The sequence below is a fragment of the Phlebotomus papatasi genome, chromosome 5 (genome assembly GCF_024763615.1).
Source record: "Phlebotomus papatasi isolate M1 chromosome 5, Ppap_2.1, whole genome shotgun sequence".
In the NCBI taxonomy this organism is placed as follows: Eukaryota; Metazoa; Arthropoda; class Insecta; order Diptera; family Psychodidae; genus Phlebotomus; species Phlebotomus papatasi.
In genome coordinates, this window is record NC_077226.1 from 2341004 (window position 1) to 2361762 (window position 20759).

At 32.3% G+C, this 20759-nt stretch overlaps 1 protein-coding gene across 2 annotated transcripts in view; it reads right to left on the reverse strand.

Annotated features, from left to right (window-relative positions):
• The window catches only part of LOC129808780 (zinc finger protein 2), a 113052-nt gene that overhangs the window by 69704 nt on the left and 22589 nt on the right, over positions 1-20759 (reverse strand). For both annotated transcript variants that reach the window (XM_055858633.1, XM_055858634.1), the window contains exon 2: positions 2847-3214. In XM_055858633.1, coding sequence (XP_055714608.1) covers positions 2847-2987 — 141 coding nt within the window. In that variant the 5' untranslated portion in view covers positions 2988-3214. The remainder of the gene's footprint in view (positions 1-2846; positions 3215-20759) is intronic.

Below are 20759 nucleotides of genomic sequence, written 5' to 3' on the forward strand. Positions count from 1 at the left end.
TTCTAGTTATTTCACAGAAATCCTGGTAAGATTTTCTTAGAAGATCCGAAAAAATTTTGTTTGGTAAAAGAAATTTTACTTATTTTAGGACTTGTTTTAATCACTGTCTTTATTTTATTTTATTTTGTTTTATTTTATTTTGTTAGTTATGACAAATCATCTCTATATAATATGACATGATATACAGGATCAACTTAGTTATGGAGTTAGAACGTTGTACAGTACAGTACAAGAATTCGAAAACAAGAGAAAGGAGAGAATTTATTTCATTTCACCTTGAAAGAATATGGTAAGACAACTAAATAGTTATTTTAATGACTTTTCATTAATTTTTAACATATTTCATTGTAATATTTTCACTTCTATTCAGTAAAATAACAGAATTGGCATATTTTTATTTTAAAAAATCGTTTCACTCAATACGAGAATTCAATATTTTAACATTAGCAAAAGACTAGATAGATTCCTTGATTTTTTTTCTCATTTTTAAGAAAAAAAAAAACGTAAATAATTTTCGATAAATTCAAAAAATTATCGAATTTCTCAGATAAAATGAATTTAAAGAAAAAATCATTTTTTCAATTAAAATATATTTATTCTAATTTCGCATTAAATTGTGTTCAGTTCTTAAGTGCTTTAACTCTTTTAAGTCTTTTGGGACTCTAAGTACCCAAAGGAAAAGGGACAGATAATCCTAACCGGCTTATGTAGGTGAGATTCTTAACGTGAGCTAACTCAGAGTGCATGCAAATTCGATTTAGAGCTGAAGTTGGGAGACGCCATTCAGTTATCTTGAATAAAATTCGTGAAATTATACAAATTTTGTATTTAAACCAAAATATCAAGGATTTGGATGAACTGACAGAAAAGTGTTATATGGGTGAAATGTAGACCAGAATGTTCTCTATAATTTTTCCATAGAACATGATCTCATCGATTACTCAGAAGCCAAGATAATCGAGGTTTTTTGTTTCTTAACTCGTTTTTTCATCCAGAGCGCCCCAAGTAGTCATTTGTTGAACTTCAACTATATCAAAGAATTGTTGTATTTTGTGGGACTTTCCATTTAAAACCATATTTTAAGTGTCTTGGTGGAGTAGAGGTAGTCAAATTGGCATCTGAGTGATTTCAAAGCGTTATTATGGGAAAAATCAATTTTTTCACACTTAAACGGCAAAATCGGAGTGATAGCGTAGTCTTACCGGAAAATGATGTATGGACGAAATGTAGAGACAAATGTGCTCTACAATTATGTTGAAGTAATCATCAAAATCGGTTCAGCGACAGTCGAGATAATTGAGGTTATGTGATATTGAAATTGGTTTTTCGACTGTGGCGCCCTTGGTATTGGTCCCATGCAGTTCAAATATTCTACAGTAGACTCTCACTCAATCGGCTCTTTTTCAATCGGGCGACAAATTTTGTTGACAGTTTTCACGCTTAATTATGAAGCTAATTTGCTCAAATTCGCTGTAGTTCTTACTATTTTATCGTGATTCTTTGTAATTGAGCACTTTTTGTGGAATTTACAAAGGCTTTGACGCTAAATTCTATCGCTAAACCGGATGACATTTCGCCCCATATTCACGATTGAGAGAGAGTCTACTGTAGAAAGTTGTAGCATTTGGTGAGATCTTTCGTTTAAGCCCTCATTCATCAAAATCGGTCAAATAGAACCGGAGATATGATTTTTTGAATTTTGTGAACTTTGACCCCTCATACCTCCGGTTCTATTGAAACCACAGCGAATCCAAGTCACTTTTTGAAAACTTCATAGTCTACACTACAACACTCTGAAATTTGATCAAATTGCACAGTGGCGTTTTTGAGAAAAAATAACTTTGAATTTTGACGAATTTTCACGCAATTGCAGCGCCGCCTGTGGCGAAGTTTTGCACTTGGGTTTGTGTCATCTGAAAGTGCTCATTGAGACGAAACCAAAAACCCAAAATTTAGGTCGATATGTTAATTAGAACCGGAGATAGAGGCCGGTCAATTTTCGAACTTTGACCCTTTATAGCTCGGGTCAGGGGTCATCGATCGACTTAAGGTTTTTTTTGTTTGATAGGTATAATCAAGGGCTACAACATACTAAAATTTCAGCCCGATGAACAGTGTCGTTCTTGAGTAATTTAACTTAGAAAATTGAAGAATCTTCTTTTTAATAATAGCGACCCTAGCGGTGGTTTTATGAACCTCCGATGTTAGAGAGAGAAGTGGCATTTCGCGAGAGCTTTCCAAAACTTTCTTATTTTTTTTTTAATTTAAATTCTTAAATTTAATCTGCTAGCTTCTAAAAAAAAAAAAGATTTAAAGTTATTCGAAAAAAATTTTATTTTCAGTTTCGACTTAATTTTATTCTTCACAGGACAAATATTAAGAATAAAAAAATCTTAATATTTTTTTAAACTCTAAACAGACTAGAAATTATGAAGATTAAATTTTAATCTTTTTTTTTCCTTCAGTGTAGACTAGAGATTTAGCCCAGTTCCCGAGGATCTCAAAACCTTCAACTGCAACCGATTTTATTGATTTTTTCCGAATATAATAGGACATTTGCCCTTAATACAATAAGAAATTAGAAAATTCAAGGCATAGGGGGAAGTGGGGCTACTTTGAGCTGTGGGACTAATTTTTTTTTCAATTTTTTCGAGTATTTCTAGAGGAAACTGGCTTTTAATATGATGTAATTTGGATAGACAAAATAATTGTGAATTTAAATAAAATAATTGTAAGCTACAGCTCAAAATAGCGCCACCTTCCCCTATAACTAAGCCTAGGTCTGAGGCCTGTATAAATGTCCTGTAAAAAAATGAAAGATATTTAGAAAGTGGCATAAAACTAACCTCAGCTGTTGTGCAACTCTGTGGATCATCGCGTTTTCGGCGTCTCTTTCTGGGAGCTGAATCGGAAGTGGGTGACTCCAAAGATGGCGGTGGCATCGCAATAGCCTCTTGTTTCGCATTTGGCGGCGGTGACTTTGCCATAAAAACCAACAGTCGGCCTCTTTTTGTTTTTCTCTCGTTTTTCTTTTCTTTTACTTTTCCTTTCTTTCAGTGTTTCCTTGTTTTTTTTTCTCCTTTTTATGCTCTAAATCTCACATTATTTTCCCTAATATCCAACCTAATATCTGTGATGGAAATATCAATCGGTGTTGATGCCCTCAGGAAGACCATTGAAATTGCTCCATTTTGCAGGAAATGTCACCAAATATCTGAAAAAACAGATTTGAGGCAAAAAAATATTGCAAAATTACTTATTTGACAGATGTCAATGTTGTGGAATATATTCTACAAAAAAATTTTTTGTGGAAACCCCAGAGACTCATTCGATATTTTGTGGTTAAGCATCAAACCTGCATCAGATGGAAACTTTTTTTTTGTTTTTTTTTAATGAGGTTGAGATATCTGTGTTTATTTACATGTTTTTCATTTGGTTTCGGATTGACGCCTTCGTCAGTAAGTGTCGTAATTAAGATTATTTAAGGAGAAGTAGGGGAGACTGGGGCAAAATTTGTCAAATTAAATATTTTATTATTCGATATCTTCCAAGAGAAAAGAGACCAAGCCTTCAAATTTTTGCCATAGATAGCCTTCATGAAGTTATTTAATCGTCTAAGGTTTAAAGGAATTCCAGCAAGGAATATAGAAAATAAAAAATGTTAAAATTTTGAGGCCTGTTTTTAAAATATTTCCCCTTCAGGAGATATCAATTTTTATTGGCTTACTATCCAAAATTTTTGCATTGGTGTGTGTTTCCAGGATTACTTGAACCCGCTGAACATGAATCTGTTGTTGGTTTATGGATTTGCCAAAGAGTTTTCTCTCTAAAAATACTTTTATTGAAAATGACCACTAGGGGCAAAATTTGCCAAAAAACGAAGAATTCCGATGTTTCACACGGCGAAAAGGAATGTCATTGTCACAAAGTCGCCGCTTGTTATTTGTTTTTATTTATCAGAGGATTTCTGAAGTGCTTCACAATTTTTCCAAAGTTTTCCAAGTCTAGAAGTTCCAGATTGATTTATCGAGCTCATGTAACGACTAAAATGTTTGGATATTACAGTTTATAGTTATTTTAATACAATTATATACATTAATCACCCATTATAGAGAATCATGGTCCGAGAGTATCAGAGGAAATGTCGTGCTTGACGCTGGGAAGCTGTATGGTTGACACTAAATGCGATGAAAAAGGGTGTACCTGATATTGGTCGTCAAATCCTAAGGAATTTATTATGCAACTTTATTGGCAAGTATTTAAGCTTAAATTTCGGAGAAGAAGAGGATGCTCAACTCGTAAAAACCACGAAACCAGGTCGATCGATTGTGTTTAATGAATAGTAGGATCCTGAGTTTACGGATTTCAAGATGGGATTATTTCCGGCATTTACTGCTTGCAACTTGATATGTATATAAGTCCATTCGTATAGTGCTGGTAGCCCACTTTCTGGATTGATGAGCAAAGGGATAGACAGCAGTTCAACAATTGTTCCCAGTTCAGCAGTTATTAGCGAATCGTTGTAGCGAATCAGATGAGACATTAGATTCTTAAGAGAAAAGTTTCAGGAAGGTATACAAAAAATTGATCAAATTCTTTTGCTCCTTTCGTTCCTTCCCTTTGCTTGACTTTTATTGTGAATCTGTAGTAGAACATCATTTTTTTTTTTGGCTTTATGTCTATGGAATAGGGGTCGAGTCAGACACGTCTTAGGGCAGCCTTGCTCAAGTCCTTGCTATTACTTGTGTGCGCGTCGTATTATTAAGCTCTTCACCGACTGTAACCTAACTTTTGGAAGGTTGGTTGTCTGCCTTCTTCTTCTTGTACACCACTGTGAAGTTCTTCTTGTTCCCCAGAAGCGTCGTCAGACTCTTATAGTGAAGAAAAAGGATGCTATTTTGCTAAGAATCTTGCACACTACACGAGAATAAGGGAAGAGGAAATGAAGTTCACGTCAAGCCACTTATTCTGATGAAATCCATAAGAAAACCCACGCAATCTTTCGGGCTCTGAGGCAGCACGATACCAAGAGGGACTTAATAAAAATGATCCAGTAGAACACCAATTACTCATTGCACCTGAATTCTTAAAATTCTGTGGGATTGTAAACACAAAATCAGTCCCTTCATTTCTGATATATTCTTCTTCTTTTTCTTTTTGTTATTTACCTCTGAAAGTGACATTTACTCGGCAGACTTCGTTTATTCAACTCGCCCAATTCGCCTTTCTGCATTTTCTAAGAGGGCGAAGAGAATTTTTTTTGCCAAAAAACAGATCTTAGAAAATTACTTGAAAATCATATTTTTCGTTAAGACAGAGGGAAATGATCGGCGACAAATTGTAGAGGAATAAATTTTGTACCAAAATATGTCATTTGGATATTTCTTTCATTTACAATAAGTCGTAATAAAGCGAAGGAAAATGACAAAAAATACCCCATGCTTGATAAAATTTGCCCCAGCAGTTTTGAGAATTTCCACAAAATCATCTTTTAGAAAATGGCTCAATAAGCGCATTTCCTTTCGAATTAGAGCAAAGTGAACTTCAACAAAGTTGTAGAGCGATAAATTTCCTATAAGAATATACTCAATATAAATTATTCAGATTATCTGAGAACCTGTGAAAAAATAAAATATCCGTTTTGACAAATATTGCCCCAGTCTCCCCTACAGGGTAGGGTGGAATCACCAGTTCTCGCCAGTGCCCCACTTCTCGCCACTTACATTGAAATCGCTATTTTTCGCAATTTATGAAATAAATGAGTTGCAATTTTTTTGTATTGTTTCTGCTTCTACGCATAGAATCGAAAAATAATAATTATTCATTTTGGATTAACGATTTTGATCACTTTTTAGAGCAATATTTTAAGCAAGTGCATCGAATCCAACATCTCTTACCAAATGTACTGTAAGTGTCGTCAAATTTTCATCAGGCCAAAAATACCTATTTGGGTAAATAATTTGTCTATTGAATATTTAATTGCACTTGTGGAATACATAAAATTTGTATTTAGTCAATTAATATTTCATTTTATAATTATTTTTGTATAAAAATGAGGCATGGCGAGAAGTGGTAATATTCTGGAACTGATTTTACCACTTGTCGCCATATCTTTTCAATAGGCGACGCTAACTTCACTTCGTACATTCTCAGTTGTCAAATCTGCATTGTTCACTTTCTGCAAAAGCCCCATAATTTGATTTATCAAATAAAAGTGAAGAAAAATCATTTAAAGAGAGTAATAATAAAGTGATCACAAGGAAAGAGAAATGGTGAATGTATTCTTTTCATAGCATTGCCTAAAATAACCGAGTGTGGTTCTTTTCAAGTGGGTGGCGAGAAGTGGTTACAAATTTAACAAAACTGGCGAAAAGTGGTAAAAAGTGACGACGAAATGGTTATTTTATAGTTGGGTCTATATTTACTATATTTTATAGTTCTAATAACTGCATATGACCTTGTACGAACTAATTTTTTCTAAGAGTGTACTGTATTAATTTACTGAAAGTGAGTTTTCTAATGTTCATTGAGACTGAAATTGTATTTCAAGTGATGGAAATTTAATGTTTTATCCTTGGAAATATCTGTAAGATCGAGGCAGCGTTATTTTGGGAAATTTCAAGGAAAACTGGCGATAATCATCCGCAAGATTAAGTGGAAAATCATCTTTATGGAGTCCTCAAGGAAGTCCTTTCATTGGATTCTTGGATTTCATGTGCAAAATTGTAAAAACATTATTAATTTAAAATAAAATAAAAAAAAATAAATAAATATTAGATGAGCACATATATTCTGTCAGTAGAAGAGGTTGAAAGTTTGAAGTGGTATATCTCAGCTCCTGATGAACATAATTGGATGAGTGAACTATTGTTGGAAAGCTTGGTTCATTACACTATGCAACACGGTTTTGTTAACGGAGATCTCACATGGTACGTTTGATAGAGTCAAGTCCCCTGATTAAGAATCTGGTCTTGGTTTTGCTCCTATACGTAACAATTTTTTTTTATTAATACTTTTATATTTTTTCTGCTTTGCCTTACATTATCCGTTATATCTCAGGTTCTAGTGAACGGAACTTGAAAAGTGTGGGTGCGTTGGAAAGCTCATTAGTCGAGCTTCAATTTTGATAATTACAAAAAAGCTTGTAAAACCACTCCTTCGGGGTGTAAATTGAAGTTTCTCTAAAAATTACCTTAAAAAATGGTCCTAAAGTGAGGTTTTAAAAATTTGTATAAAATAAACTAAACAAAATATTAAATATCCAATGATACCAGGTGATAGGCCACACTTAGAACTACAATTTTGTTCATCTGAGACATCGCGCTCCGATCACTCTAAATGCCTCATTTGTTGGTTTTTGTCATTTTCCAAAAATATGAAGTACATATTTTAAAGCAAATTTCCTAAAGATTTCTGAGAAAACATCTTTTAAAACTTGTGTGAAACATGCATAACTGTTGAGATTCTTCTTTAATTCGATCGAGGGACCATCAACATGATTTTCCTAAATTGACCTAAATTTTCATTAGTATTCCAATTATACTCTCTTTCGGGTCAAAGAAAATCGATTTGGTTCTAAAAAGGTTTCATTAATAAATAAATAAAAAGTCTGCAACCGCAAACATAGAGAAACATAAAATGTCAATATGAATTTTCAATACTTTTATAAAATATTCTGTAATTTTTTTTAAATTTACACTGTCTTAGTGTCGATTTTAACCTTCGGAATGAATTGAATTGTTAAGTTTTATATAAAATTTATATAAAATGTCAGACTGCTTCCATGAAATTTAAGCAATAATCCGCATGAAACACCAAATTTATAATCATGTTTTTCTTTAATTTTTTATTCTTATTTATTTATTTATTATCATTTAATTAGTATTAGTAAAGATATTGTGAATTATTTAAAAATATACCATAAAAAATAAAAATTACTTTTATTTATTTATTTAATTTACATTTTTTATTCATTATTAATTTTATTTTATTATTTATTTAAAAAAAAAAAGTTTCTCAACTTATTAAAAAAATGTCTACGGGATTTTTCGATTCCCGTGGATATTTTGATATTACCCTTCGAAATTTCTAAATATATTTTAAAGCTTATTAACAGCAAAAAGAATATTTTTTTTTATTATTACCTCACAAAATGCAAATATCAATTTGAGGACATAAAGAATGAAAATATAAATATTTAAAATAATAAATAAAATATTGGTTTAAGGTGTCTACACATTGAGAACAATTTTCGTCAAAAATTGCTTTTTTGAAGGAAATTGGCTGCAGTGCTGTAGGCAGAAACGTCAAAATTCTGTCAAAAATGCTATTTTTGATGAAAATTGCTCCCAATGTGTAGAGGCCTTTATTGATTAAGTTTATTATATTTGTTATCAAATGATAACAATCAATCAGAGTGTTAATTTTACAATCACGAAAATTGTAAACAATTTTGATATTACCAAGATTTAATTTATAGCAAACTCAGCATATTTTATCATTTCTTTAAGAATTTTCTATAAAGGCATCTACACATTGGAAGCAATTTTCGTCAAAAATTGCGTTTTTGATAGAAATTTGACGTTTCCTCCTACAACGCTGCAGGGAATTTCCTTCAAAAAAGCAATTTTTAACAAAAATTGCTCCCAATGTGTAGAGGCCATAAATGAACAATTTTCGATGTACTTAGATCACTTAGATCTTCAATTTGGCGGTTTTATGATTTAAAAATAAACGGTCATTCATGCATTTTTCGCGAATAAAAATGCTCGGAGCGCCAGGAGCTTTCGGAACGAAAAATGGTAATTCCTCATGGTGTAACGAACTAAGAAGGTGTGCTCACAACATGGCGGCTGGAGTATTGGGGTTTTTGAAATTGTAAAATTAACGGTCACTTCTGAAAAGCTGTTAAAACCTTCAGATTTCGATTCAATACGGTTCATTTTCCTTTCAAATTCAATAATTTATTTCAAGTATGACTTATGAATCCTTAATTTGTGAGTTTTTTGCTTTAAAACTGCACAATTTCCAAAGATTATTACCTGAGAAATGGGGCACCGAATCCCGCAATCCTTCACAAAAAAACGTCACACACGCATCGGAATTTTAAATTTTGACAATAGTGAAGGTTCTAAAACATTTTAAACACCTTTTAAGAACACAATTTACAACATAAAACCTCAAAATCACATCATTTTATTAGAAAAACAAAATGAAAACAAAGAAATTCAGCAATTTTGACACTTTGGAGGTGTGAGTCTAACAACTTTCTGCGGCGGCTCTCAAAATTATATTTTTGTCAGCCGGCTAAAAATTATGAAATATTTCCATATTTTTTTGTTAAATTTTACTTCAAAAATGATTTTAGATGCTTTAATTGCGTGTTTACCTCCAAATATATCGCAATTGGCATATATAAATATATTTTCACACAAGAAACTTTTATTGTTTTCGAAAGAAGATATACCGAATATTCTTGCTTATTCTGCTCAGATAGATAGATAGATAGATAATGTATTTTATGTCATAAGAATACAAATTCTCTTCATTATAATGATATAATGATTTAATTTTCCCTGAATATAGACGCAAAATTTGCAAAATGTGTTCTCATGAAGGAGAGTTTGATAATATATGTCAAAAAACAATTCCATGTTTTATTTTGCAGCCACAATTTTGTATTTTATAATTCGAAAATTCATATAATTAGTAATAGGTTACAGTTTTAAACAAATTTAATAATTCGGATGATAAAAAGTGGATCTTAATGCCCCGCTCCCCTCAGCGATATCACTTATTTCATTTGCTTCTTCCAAAAGTTGTCCGTTTTTCATCGGCCAAAAGTTTCATCATTCAAGTTCAGTTTTTGTATAAAGTGATCAAATTAGTGCAAATAAATTTTTTCAATCCGGTTCCATTTTGAAGTTATTTCATTTGCGAGACAAGTGAGAAAATCGACTTCAAAGTTTCCTCATGAAATATTATTAATTTTCAAGTGAACTTTCGCACATCTCGAGCCTATTGAGATGCGAAGTATTAGGCCTATATCTCCCATAGTTTAAGAGAAAATTTGACTTTAAAGTTTTTCAAATATTTTAATGTATTTCTCATCGAGTTTTCCTCATTTTCAAATGAAATTTTACACATTACAAACCTAAAGGAGGCTCTAAATGTATGTAGATATTGAGATTTCTATCTCTCGGATGACTTTCTCTTTTTGAGACTTTATATACAGTAGACTCTCGCTTATCCGTGGACTCTTTTTCCGGGTGACATAAAAAAATCCGTGAGACAGTTGAATTTTAAAAATTTTGTTGACATATTTTCCCCGTTTTGGGTTTTTTTGTTAAAGCAAATGTGCTCTTATCTACTGTTAATTCTTTCTCATTGTAACTTTTTTGGACAGTACGCATGTTTAGAGAGAATGTCGATTCAGTCAGATCAGAATTCACTCCATAAATTTGCAATGTAAACAAAAAAATCGTTAGATTTCAAACAATTTTATGTGTATCACTCTCAAAATCCGTGTGACATTTCGGTCCCGTTCCACGGATAAGCGAGAGTCTACTGTAGTTTCGATGAATAGGGAAAATTTCATGAAAATTTTCGAAATTTGCAAAATATTATGAAATTTTCATAAAAAATATCTTTGAAATTTGAAATTGGTTTTAGTCTGTTTGTTAGTTTTTGAAGACAATTTTGTAGACAATCCAAAATTTCTGATAGATTTTTATGTATTCACATTTTATTTTTTGCCAATCTCTTTTATAATTTTTAACTGATCAACTCGAGTATTTCTACTGCTCATTTTTTGTTTTTTTTGTTTACCATATTTTATTTTATATTGCTAATTTTGGTGACCACTTTTTAATTTTTTATTGCTCATTTGGAATACTTTTACTGATCATTTTTAATTTTATTATCATTTAGGTTTTATTTTTTTTCTCCAAATTTTTAATTTTTTTTTAACCACTTTTAAACTTTTTACTGCCTAAATTGAATATTTCTACTGGTCATTCTTAATATTTTATTTGACTACTCGTTTTTAATTGTTTTGCTCATCAATTTTCAATATTTTCCTGAAGAGCAATTGTGATCGCCGTCACGGGCTTTATCATATGGTTTAACAGTGCTTTTTATCATAGAAAACTTCCCGCCATAGTGGAAATGTCAATCTTCGGTTTGGCGCTGAGCGACAAAAATCGAAGTTGGCAACCATGAGTCGCTCTGTCATTTTATCAATACGATATACTAGCCTAGCATATCCTCCCGTCACGGGTGATAAAAGTGTTTTTCAAGTGAAAAAGGATTTTTCTTAAAACAAATGAGAGTAAGTAACTTATTTTATTTAATTGAGGTCCAAAAAACGTTAATTTTATTAATTAATTCGTTTTCATAATGTTTGCTTTATTTTATAATACATATTTTGTGGCAGTGTTTTTGTTTGTTTTTTCTCTAAAAGATTATTTGTTTTCGCATATATTTGTAGGGACTGATGATCAAGATCCAGAAAACTTGTCAAAACAAGAGACAATGGGGCTCATCTGAGACAAGGCAGTGGCAAGAAAGTGAAAGCAAAGGCGTCTGAACGGTGACAAGATTCGAATCGGTGGAGGTGTAGGCGATGAGGAGTACACCGAGGATGATCTCCCAGTTCTTTTAATTCTCGGTAGTGCAGTCGCCGGATAGACAGGAGTCCCGGTCATGGAAGAGGTGATCTTTGTCCATTTGAGGCTTCACTTACAATTCAGGACGCTGGCCCATCAGTACAAGAAGAAGAGAACGAGAGAGGCGTAGAATTTCACCACATTTTTGAATTCTCAGTTGCCAATCAGGATTCTTAATCAGTACAAGGAGGAGAAGAGGGATAAGAATTGTTGTTTATTACACTGTTGGAGATACCGTTTTTAATGGAGATGATTCTCCCAGCAGGACAGCGAGAGGAAGAAGATGCTGCTGTGTATAACACAGCCGAAGATGCCGTTTTAAATCAGGACGCTTCTCCATCAGCACAAGCATTTTCTCTGCAAGAAAATTACCTTGCTGATGATCGCAACCTTGACTTTTAAAGAAAATCCACACACTGCGTCGCCGCTCAGAACAAGGATCTTTTACGAGAGAAGGTGGAGGACATTTAGTAATCTAAATAAAGGTGTAGGATGACTTAACTAAAGATATCGATGGAATCAGGACCTAAGTTTTTCTAGTGTGGAAAGGGATTTCTAACTTAGTGGTGAATTTAATGAGAATTTTCAAAGATCTATTCGATCTATTAGTTAAAACGACAGGACCGTTACAGCAGTCGTTAAGCTCGCAAAGAACTTTCATCTTCTCATGCAACAAGTGAATAATAATTCTAATTTAAATAAAAAAGCTAAAAGATAAGCTTTAGACTATGTGAATGAACGAAAATTGAATTACAGGCTGCATAAAAAGTTTGTAGATTGAATATGAAATAATCAAAATATAATTTCAAGACTGTTTTTTTTTATTAAAAGTTCTTTTTCGTTAGTTTTTGAATTCTTCAGTGGCATCCGAATCCTCTCTAGGCGCATACCTTGCTATCTGACAAAATATATAATTTCGAATAAATTTAGGTGAATCATGATTAAAAAATAAGTACGTTTTTTTCTTCTTATATAAAACAATATCATGCTCGTGAAGTTTCGCTAATATTCGGAAACCATTTGAGCGAAACTGAGCGTAATTTTTATCATACTATGATAAAAAGCGTGATGGCGATCACAATTGCTCTTCTGATCATGTTTAATTTTTTACTGATAGCATTTTTTAAATTTTTACTGCCATTTTTAATTTCTTACTACCTTTTATTTTAACTTTTTGCTGTCCTTTTTTAATCTTCTGATGACCACTTTTTTATTTTTTTCTGACCATTTTGAATTTTTTGCTAAGCAGATTTTTATTTTGTACTGCTCGTTTATGCAATGCCGAAGAGAAATCATCTGATAATACGTTCAAATATAACAGAATTTAATCACAATGCCTTAAAAATCATTTTTACAGTAGACTCTCGCAAATTCGGCTCTTTTAAGATCGGGCTACTTTTTAATTCGGGCAGCGGTTACATTTGAAAAAAGTTTGTTGTCATTTTTCAAGTTTGATTATGATTATCAAATGAATCAAATATGCTCAAATTTGACATGGTTTGTCTTAGTTTTGATGTGATTTTGCATTATTGAGGGATTTTCATGCAATTTACGATATATATCAGTGTGTAAACTCAATATCTATATGCGCATGTCGCCCGCATTTCTGTCTAATTCGGCTGACATTTCAGTCCTATATGCCCGAATTTGGGAGAGTCTACTGTATTGAAAAAGCCGGCGCAATTTAGCTTTGTCGCCGCCGAAAATGTTTCAACTCACACCACTCAAATTAACAGGAAAATGTCGTTAGAATCAGAATTCAAATACCAGAAGACAGAAACAAAAGATATCGTGTTGTCACTCTCTATTTATGTAGTGAGCACACCTTCTTAGTTCGTTACACCATGGTAATTCCTCAATAATTACCAAAAAAAAATGGTCATAGCCGAGACACGAAGTGTAGAAAAATGGTTATCGCTCAGTTGTCTCTGTCTCGGCTATTTACATTTACTCATGGGGTAGAATGATATTGATATCAGTTATTTGTTTATGCAGAAATAAAATGGATTATTCGAGAATGATAAAATCAATTATCGGTAAAACAGCATGACGATATTTCTCATGGAGTTCGCGGTAGTAACAAAGTTACGATACTTATTGATACAGGCGACGATGTTAGATCTGTGGAAGAGGCGAAAATGATGGCTTTTTGAGTGGGATTGCGAAGGAGCCTTCAAAAGCGAATTCCTGAGAAAATAAAAAAAAATAAAGAAAAACAAAAGAAGAAGAAGAAAATGAGAAGAAGAAAAAAAAGAAAGAGAGAAGGCAAAATCGTCACAATCGAATTTGTGTGCCTCGATGTCTATTGTTCTTTGGCCATCTTTTCAACAAAATGAAAAAAAAAAAACAAAAAAAAGGGAATATTGCAGCCAAAAACGAAGGAAGAACGAAGAAGGAGAAGAGAAAAAAAGAAGAAGAGAGACCAATTTCTCACCTGGATGCCAAAAATTCGTGCTTCGACAGCTCAAAATATCTTCTCAACGCGCTTACCTGTGCAATTTCTACCGTTTTTCTCCGAATTCTCCAAAAGTCCCAGAAAGAGACAGAGAGAATGATCAACAAACAAAGGGACAATCCGATGCTCAGGTAAATCTCTTGTCTCTTTATTGAGGTTCGATTTTTTTCTTCTTTTTTTTCATTTTGTGAACACCCAAAAAGCAACCGCGCCAAATTCACAATTGTCTTAGGCTGAGGAGATAAATAAATAAGAAATTGATAGGGATTTATACGGGCTTCAGGTCTAAGACCGTCTTCAGACTAGAGGTTTAGCCCAGTTCCGGAGGGTCTCAAAACCTTAAACAGCAGCCGATTTTATTGATTTTTTAAAATGTAATAGGTCATTTGCCCTTAATAATCCAATTCTAAGTCAAAATTTTCCGAAAAATCTTGACTGATAAGAAATTATAGCAGTTAAGCCTTATGGCTAAACCTTAGGTCTGAAGCCCATATAAGGCTCAGTCATAAGGCTCAACTTCTCTAATTCCTTATTAGTCTTATGAGTAATTAATCCATTTGAATCAGAGGAACATTAATTGGTATTTGGGATTGAGACCTTCAGGGAAACCTAGGTTAACTCTTTCGCGTCTTTAGGGTCATATATGACCAGGGGAAAAAAGTTTCTTTTTGGCTATTTACATTAATTGAAATCTAACTGGAGTTTTGAGAAAATGAGCCAAGAATCTTACATCCCTCTATTATGATGTCGTGCACGAACAGATAGATTTCTATTAGGGTAAATTGTGGAAAGCGAGACACTTAAGAAAAAAAATCAATTTCAAATGCATTTTTAAACTGAATAAATAATTATTTTTTACCATTTTTTTGTATCATGGGATTCTTTGACAAATATTTTAACAGAATCTTAGAAGTTGTTATTAAATATTGCAACCGAATAATTGGAAAATTCACGGTAATTAAAAAGTAACACATTTTGAAAAGATGGACAACATTTTGGAAAGTTGGACAAAAACTTTTGGAAAGTTGGACATAGTGATATTAATGACAAAATATCATACAAAATATGTAGAAAATCAAATGTTGAGGGTTTTCTCTGTATATATGCACTTTTAATGGTTATGCTAATCCCTCGTTTATGTCCGGGTAACAGTTGAGGAACGCTAATTAGTAATTACCAAGAACTTCCTGGACGCCCAACCAAAAAAGAGGTTCTGTAAATTTCACAGACGCCTCGCGTTGTCCAGCAGTTATCGTTTTAAAGCGGATGCAATTTTTAACACATTTCAATTCCCCATCCGTCCAAATCCTTTTCCACTTGCTTTGGGAGTTCTGTAGAGGCTCCTATTTGTCTTTCTCCAGGAGTTTTTGCGATATTTACAAGCCACTCTATCAGAAAAAGTGGTCTTCGGAATCTGGAAATCTTTGCAGCCTTTTCCAGGAGATTTTCCCCTTATCAGCTGCTAACTGCTGTTGCAACTATTTCTCCGGATACTTAAGGATCTTTGTCGTTCTTGTTAACATGATTTCACTGCACAAAACTATCAAATTCATTCACAAAATCAACTTGTCCAAGATTTCATAAAACTTGTTTTGAATGCAACACGAAATTGAATCACTTTTCTATCCTTTCTAAATGTAATATTTTACAAATATTTTTATTAACCTTTTAAATGGATGTATGTCCTTCGATTTTTACTACGGACTTCATAATATTTCACAAATTCTGCCGAAAAATCAAACAAAACACTTTGATATTTTCCTAGCGACTTCCATAAGAAACAGAGAAAATGACAACTACCGTGTGAAGGTTATGAATATCACGCATGCAGTTCATTTTTTAAATTCTTCTTGCAAGTTACTCTTTGATTGTTTAATAACAACTTTTGCATTTTTAACTTCTCAAATAATCACAAAATTAGGTTTAATAATCTTTTTATCGAAAATTGAAATATGTAATTGATTTATTATCAAGTTTTTAAGGAGGTGTCTCACATTCCACACTGCTTTGTCCAACTTTCCAAACTGTCTCGCTTTAGACAAATTACCCTAATGTAAATACCCAAAAAAAAACTTTTTTCCCCGAGTCATGACATTACCCTAAAGACGCGAAAGAGTTAAACCTTCTACCTAGACCTGGGGGCCAATTCTGACCGTATTTAGTCAGACTACATATATGTAGTCTGACTACATAGCTGTACATGTACACTGCTGGTGAATATGTGTGAGTGTAGTCGAGACACATTTTTCAGTATTGCCGTATCCCTATCTAGTCTCTGGGATTCGTTGAGTTGGTTAACGAATTGAAATCGCGACAACCCTTGACTAGATAGGAGACTACATAGCCAAAAGCTATCTAGGCACCTCTTGGACATGCCTAGATGGCAAAAATTTCTCTGAAATTGACCAAAAATGTCTTTAATATAGTTGAAGACATTCAGTAAATGTAAAAAATGCTAAATAATTGAAGTTAGGGGAAGGTTTTGAACCTTCGTACTAAAAAAGAAATCCAAGATTTAAGATTTTTTACTGGATGCCACACAAACCGAATCAATTATATCACTATATCAAAAAAATCTCTTACTTATTGGTTTCATAATTCTGCCTCAAAAAATTCCTGGAAGTCCTTGGATTTTCCTCTACAGGAAAATGAAAATGTAGTAGCATTTTTTACGAATGTATGCGGTACCGGAATGCTTCGTACCATTTCTTCCAACCCCTGTAGGCCTCATTTTCCCCGGAAACGTTACACAGGAAACAAAAAATTGGGCATCACTACTTAGATGGTACTTTCATCTACTTCTTTTCACTGTTTGTAGGAAGTATCACGCATTAAAAGATCAATTTTAAGCTATTTTTCTAACACATGTTTTTTGACACTCGGAAAACCATTTTTCCCTGCATTCTGACAGTCAGTTCAGAGCTCGGTTAGGTGTGATTCTCTTATAATCACACCTATTGTAATCCTCGGATTTTCTCTGACACCTCCAAACAGTTTTACAGAACATATTTCGTACACAACTAATTTCAAAAATGACCAGCCATCAATTTAAAATGAAATGTGGAAAGTTTCACTTTAAAACAAGGAAAATTTTATGAAAAATACTCGAAATACATCGAAGTGGCAACAAAAGAATCACATCTACCTTAAACAGTCTAGTTTCATCACTGCACAAATCAGAAAGAAGCTATCACACCTATTGTAATCCTCGTAATTTCTCTAATACTTCGAATCTGTCTTACAGAACATTTTTTGAACATCATTGATTCTTAGAATTACCAGTGATTAATTTAAAGTTAAATGAGGAAAACTCCGCTTGAAAACAAGGCAAATTGTATGAAAGAATCACACCTACGATAAGAAGATTTAGGCTTAGTGTTCGATTTGACAGAAGCGAAACAAAAACATCTGATGAAGTCTCACTTTGCTGTGGAAGTGCGTATTTTTCTTCGAGATTTTCTTGAAAAATGTTGTAATATCACAATTTTCTTGTCAACTTGTTCAGTGGAATCTCTGGATGGGTCAAAATATCCAGAGCGTCGTGGACAGAGTGTCCCAAAGCAGTCTGGAATTCACAGAGTTGGTAGTCAATGATTTTGACTGATATTTTTACGAACCTGCAACTTAAGGCAATCTTTGTGAATTTTCCTCCGCCCACAAAAACGATCCCCTTCTAGCGAAAGATTTTCACGGTAAATATTAACCCTGATAAACCTTCTATAACTTGGAATGTTGTTTTTCTTCGAAAAGACTCTTGAAGCGTGAAAAAATGCATAAAATAATACACATCAGAATTGCGATTTTAGGCCCATTTTTTATTTTTGCTTCTAGAACCCAGGAAAAAAGGCCTAGGCTTCCAAGGTTGTCCGGAAATGTGAGATATGGAATTAGCTATTAGAATATATGACCATGGATGATATTCATTTAGTAACTTGGAAAAAAATCAACATTTACGAATCTGCGACGTTACGAAGGTGCAAAACCTTCCCCTATATGAAATGTATGCACAAATTCCACATATTTAAAATTGAATATTTTGTATGCAAAAGTCCACTCAAAATTAGAATATTTCTTTACATCTAATGTTTGAAAGCTTAAAATCGCTGTTATTTGAATTTAAAATTTCTTTTCTAAGGTTAATTTTTTATGGATGTATGGTTGCCTATTTAAAAATGTGCCACCCTTAAATTTTATTGCTCGAATTCAAAGAGGGAGCAAGAATATTCTCATTTATTTGAAAGAGAAGATTAAATTAAATTTAAAAAAAAAGAGATATAAAATATTTTGATGTATTAACTTGTTCATTTTCCTCTTTAGAAGAATTAAACATTTAAAAAGACTTGAGGTCTCGTGTTCACTAATCAAGATAATTAGTGAAAATAAAGAATTATAAAGATGTATAAATATAAAAAAAAAAGTTTGTAATCCACGACGTTTGTTAAAAAAAAAGACTTCAAAATTCTGCAAACTATGTACATTTTGTCTGAAGGACTCTTACATTCTTAACACAAAAATTCAGGGGGGTGACATTAACTCTGAAAAATGCGACTAGTTTTAGTGTAAATTTTTTCCTGTTTTCGTACACATTTCACGAGATATCTCCAAAACTACGTAGGTTGTCAAATTGGGGGTTTCGGTTGCCTATTCTATATTAAATTGGCTTTTATTTTGTATTTGTATTATTTGCTAATTCATTTTAAAATGACAGAAAATAGCTAATGAACTCAAAAGTTTTTTCGGCTCGCTAGAAACATATGAGAAACATAGAAAATGTCATTCCCCTGCAAAAATTAGTACAACTCTTTAATATCTCTTTAGAATATTATAACAATATTCATGTTGTCTTTCAGAAGCATTATATCATATTAAACAATAAACAATACTCCCTCCGTCCCGAAAAAACTCATACTTTTGCTAATACATTTTATATGAAAGAATGTACGACATTTTTGGTACAGAGGGAGTATTAATTTTCTCATGCAAATATAATTTATAAATAAAGTATAGATAAAATTCAATCACTAATACTCAAATTTGCAATTAATTGAAAATTGTTATTTTCCGATAAATAATACAAATGAAATTAGAAAAATTATTTCTAACTTGAGAGTTTTTTAATCCCAATAATATGGTTTTAGTAAAATCTATAAAAAGAATGCATAAATAACTATATTAAGCCTTAATGTTGCGTTCAAATTTCAAATTGAAAAAATGTTTCTAAAGGAAAAATCCTTTAGAAATAACAATTTGTCTTTTAAAGTTGTTAAAAAAGAAAGATATAAGAAATTATAATAGAATTTTAATAATTTTTCTCCTTGTCTTTCTCAATACTCGCAAGCTTCTAAGCTTTAATACCTAAATTTGCCTATGTACAGTGCAAGCATATTAAATTAACAGTAACTAAATAGTTCTATCCCATAAAAATTAATTCACATTTCATTACGAATTATCGTAGACCGCATTTTTGTTAACTCTAAAAGAGTTTTATTAAAAAAAAAAATCGTCAATTTATTAGCAAAATGTCATAAAACCTTTTTTTGAAAATAATGCAGAATTTTAGCGTTTTTTATAACCCGTTAACTATCCCAAGGCCTTCATTTAACTGTTTTACCACGTTCTTGTACGAGGATCAAACTCTATTTGCTGTAAATAAATTTAAATTTAATTGAAACTGTTTTTGACTTATCAATTACCCACCCGGCAAATTCTGCAGAATTCTGCAGAAATTCGTCAGATTTGAATTACTAACTGCCGAAAAATCAACAGAATTTCTGCGGAATTTTCTGCAGAATTTCTATAGAAAATTTTAAAATTATCGGCAGAATTTCTTTAGAGTATTTAGATGATTTCTACATTTCTTCTACCCTTTCTAATGTTTCTAAACATTATTTTAACTACATAAAAATATGTATTTCAATTTATTTAAAATTCAATTTTTATTCAACAATTTTACGTGAATACTCTCTTTTTTTTACAATATTATTATAATGTTATAATACAATATTATTAAATCAGCCATAATAGAAAATACGAAATCACGAAGTCGCACGACTATCCCGAAGCCACACGAAGTATCCGATTGAATGACAAGAAACGTTAAAATTTCAAAAGTGCAGAATTGCAGATCGAAGTTTTTCTGGGTAGCGTTTTATTTTTTCTCTTGATATTTTTAGGATTTTTTTTATAACGATTATAGCCAGAAATTAAATTATTTATCATCAAATACCACAAACGTTTTGCAAGAAATAAAGGAATTATTTAGGAGAAAGTGGTCTGCCTTTGAACGAAAAATGATGTTCAAAATTTTAGATTTTTTTCAGAGTAAACTACAACATGAGTTTTACTTTTCACTACACCAAAATATTCTCTTTTTCATTGAGCTTCTATGCTTACCCCATTTAGGACTCGCAAGTCCTCAGTTTTTCCTGGTGAGAAACTTGAAAATGTGATGTCGATATATTCAAAGGCAGCCTGCATGGTCTGCCTTTGAATGTGTTTGGGCAGACTTTGAATCTTAATTTTTCACTGAGAATATTAGGGCTGTAACATTAAGTGGCCCATAATTGATTAGCATGAACCCTAATGCACTCAATAAAACCACCACTGTAGTCAAAAGTCATTATACAACAACATTTTTT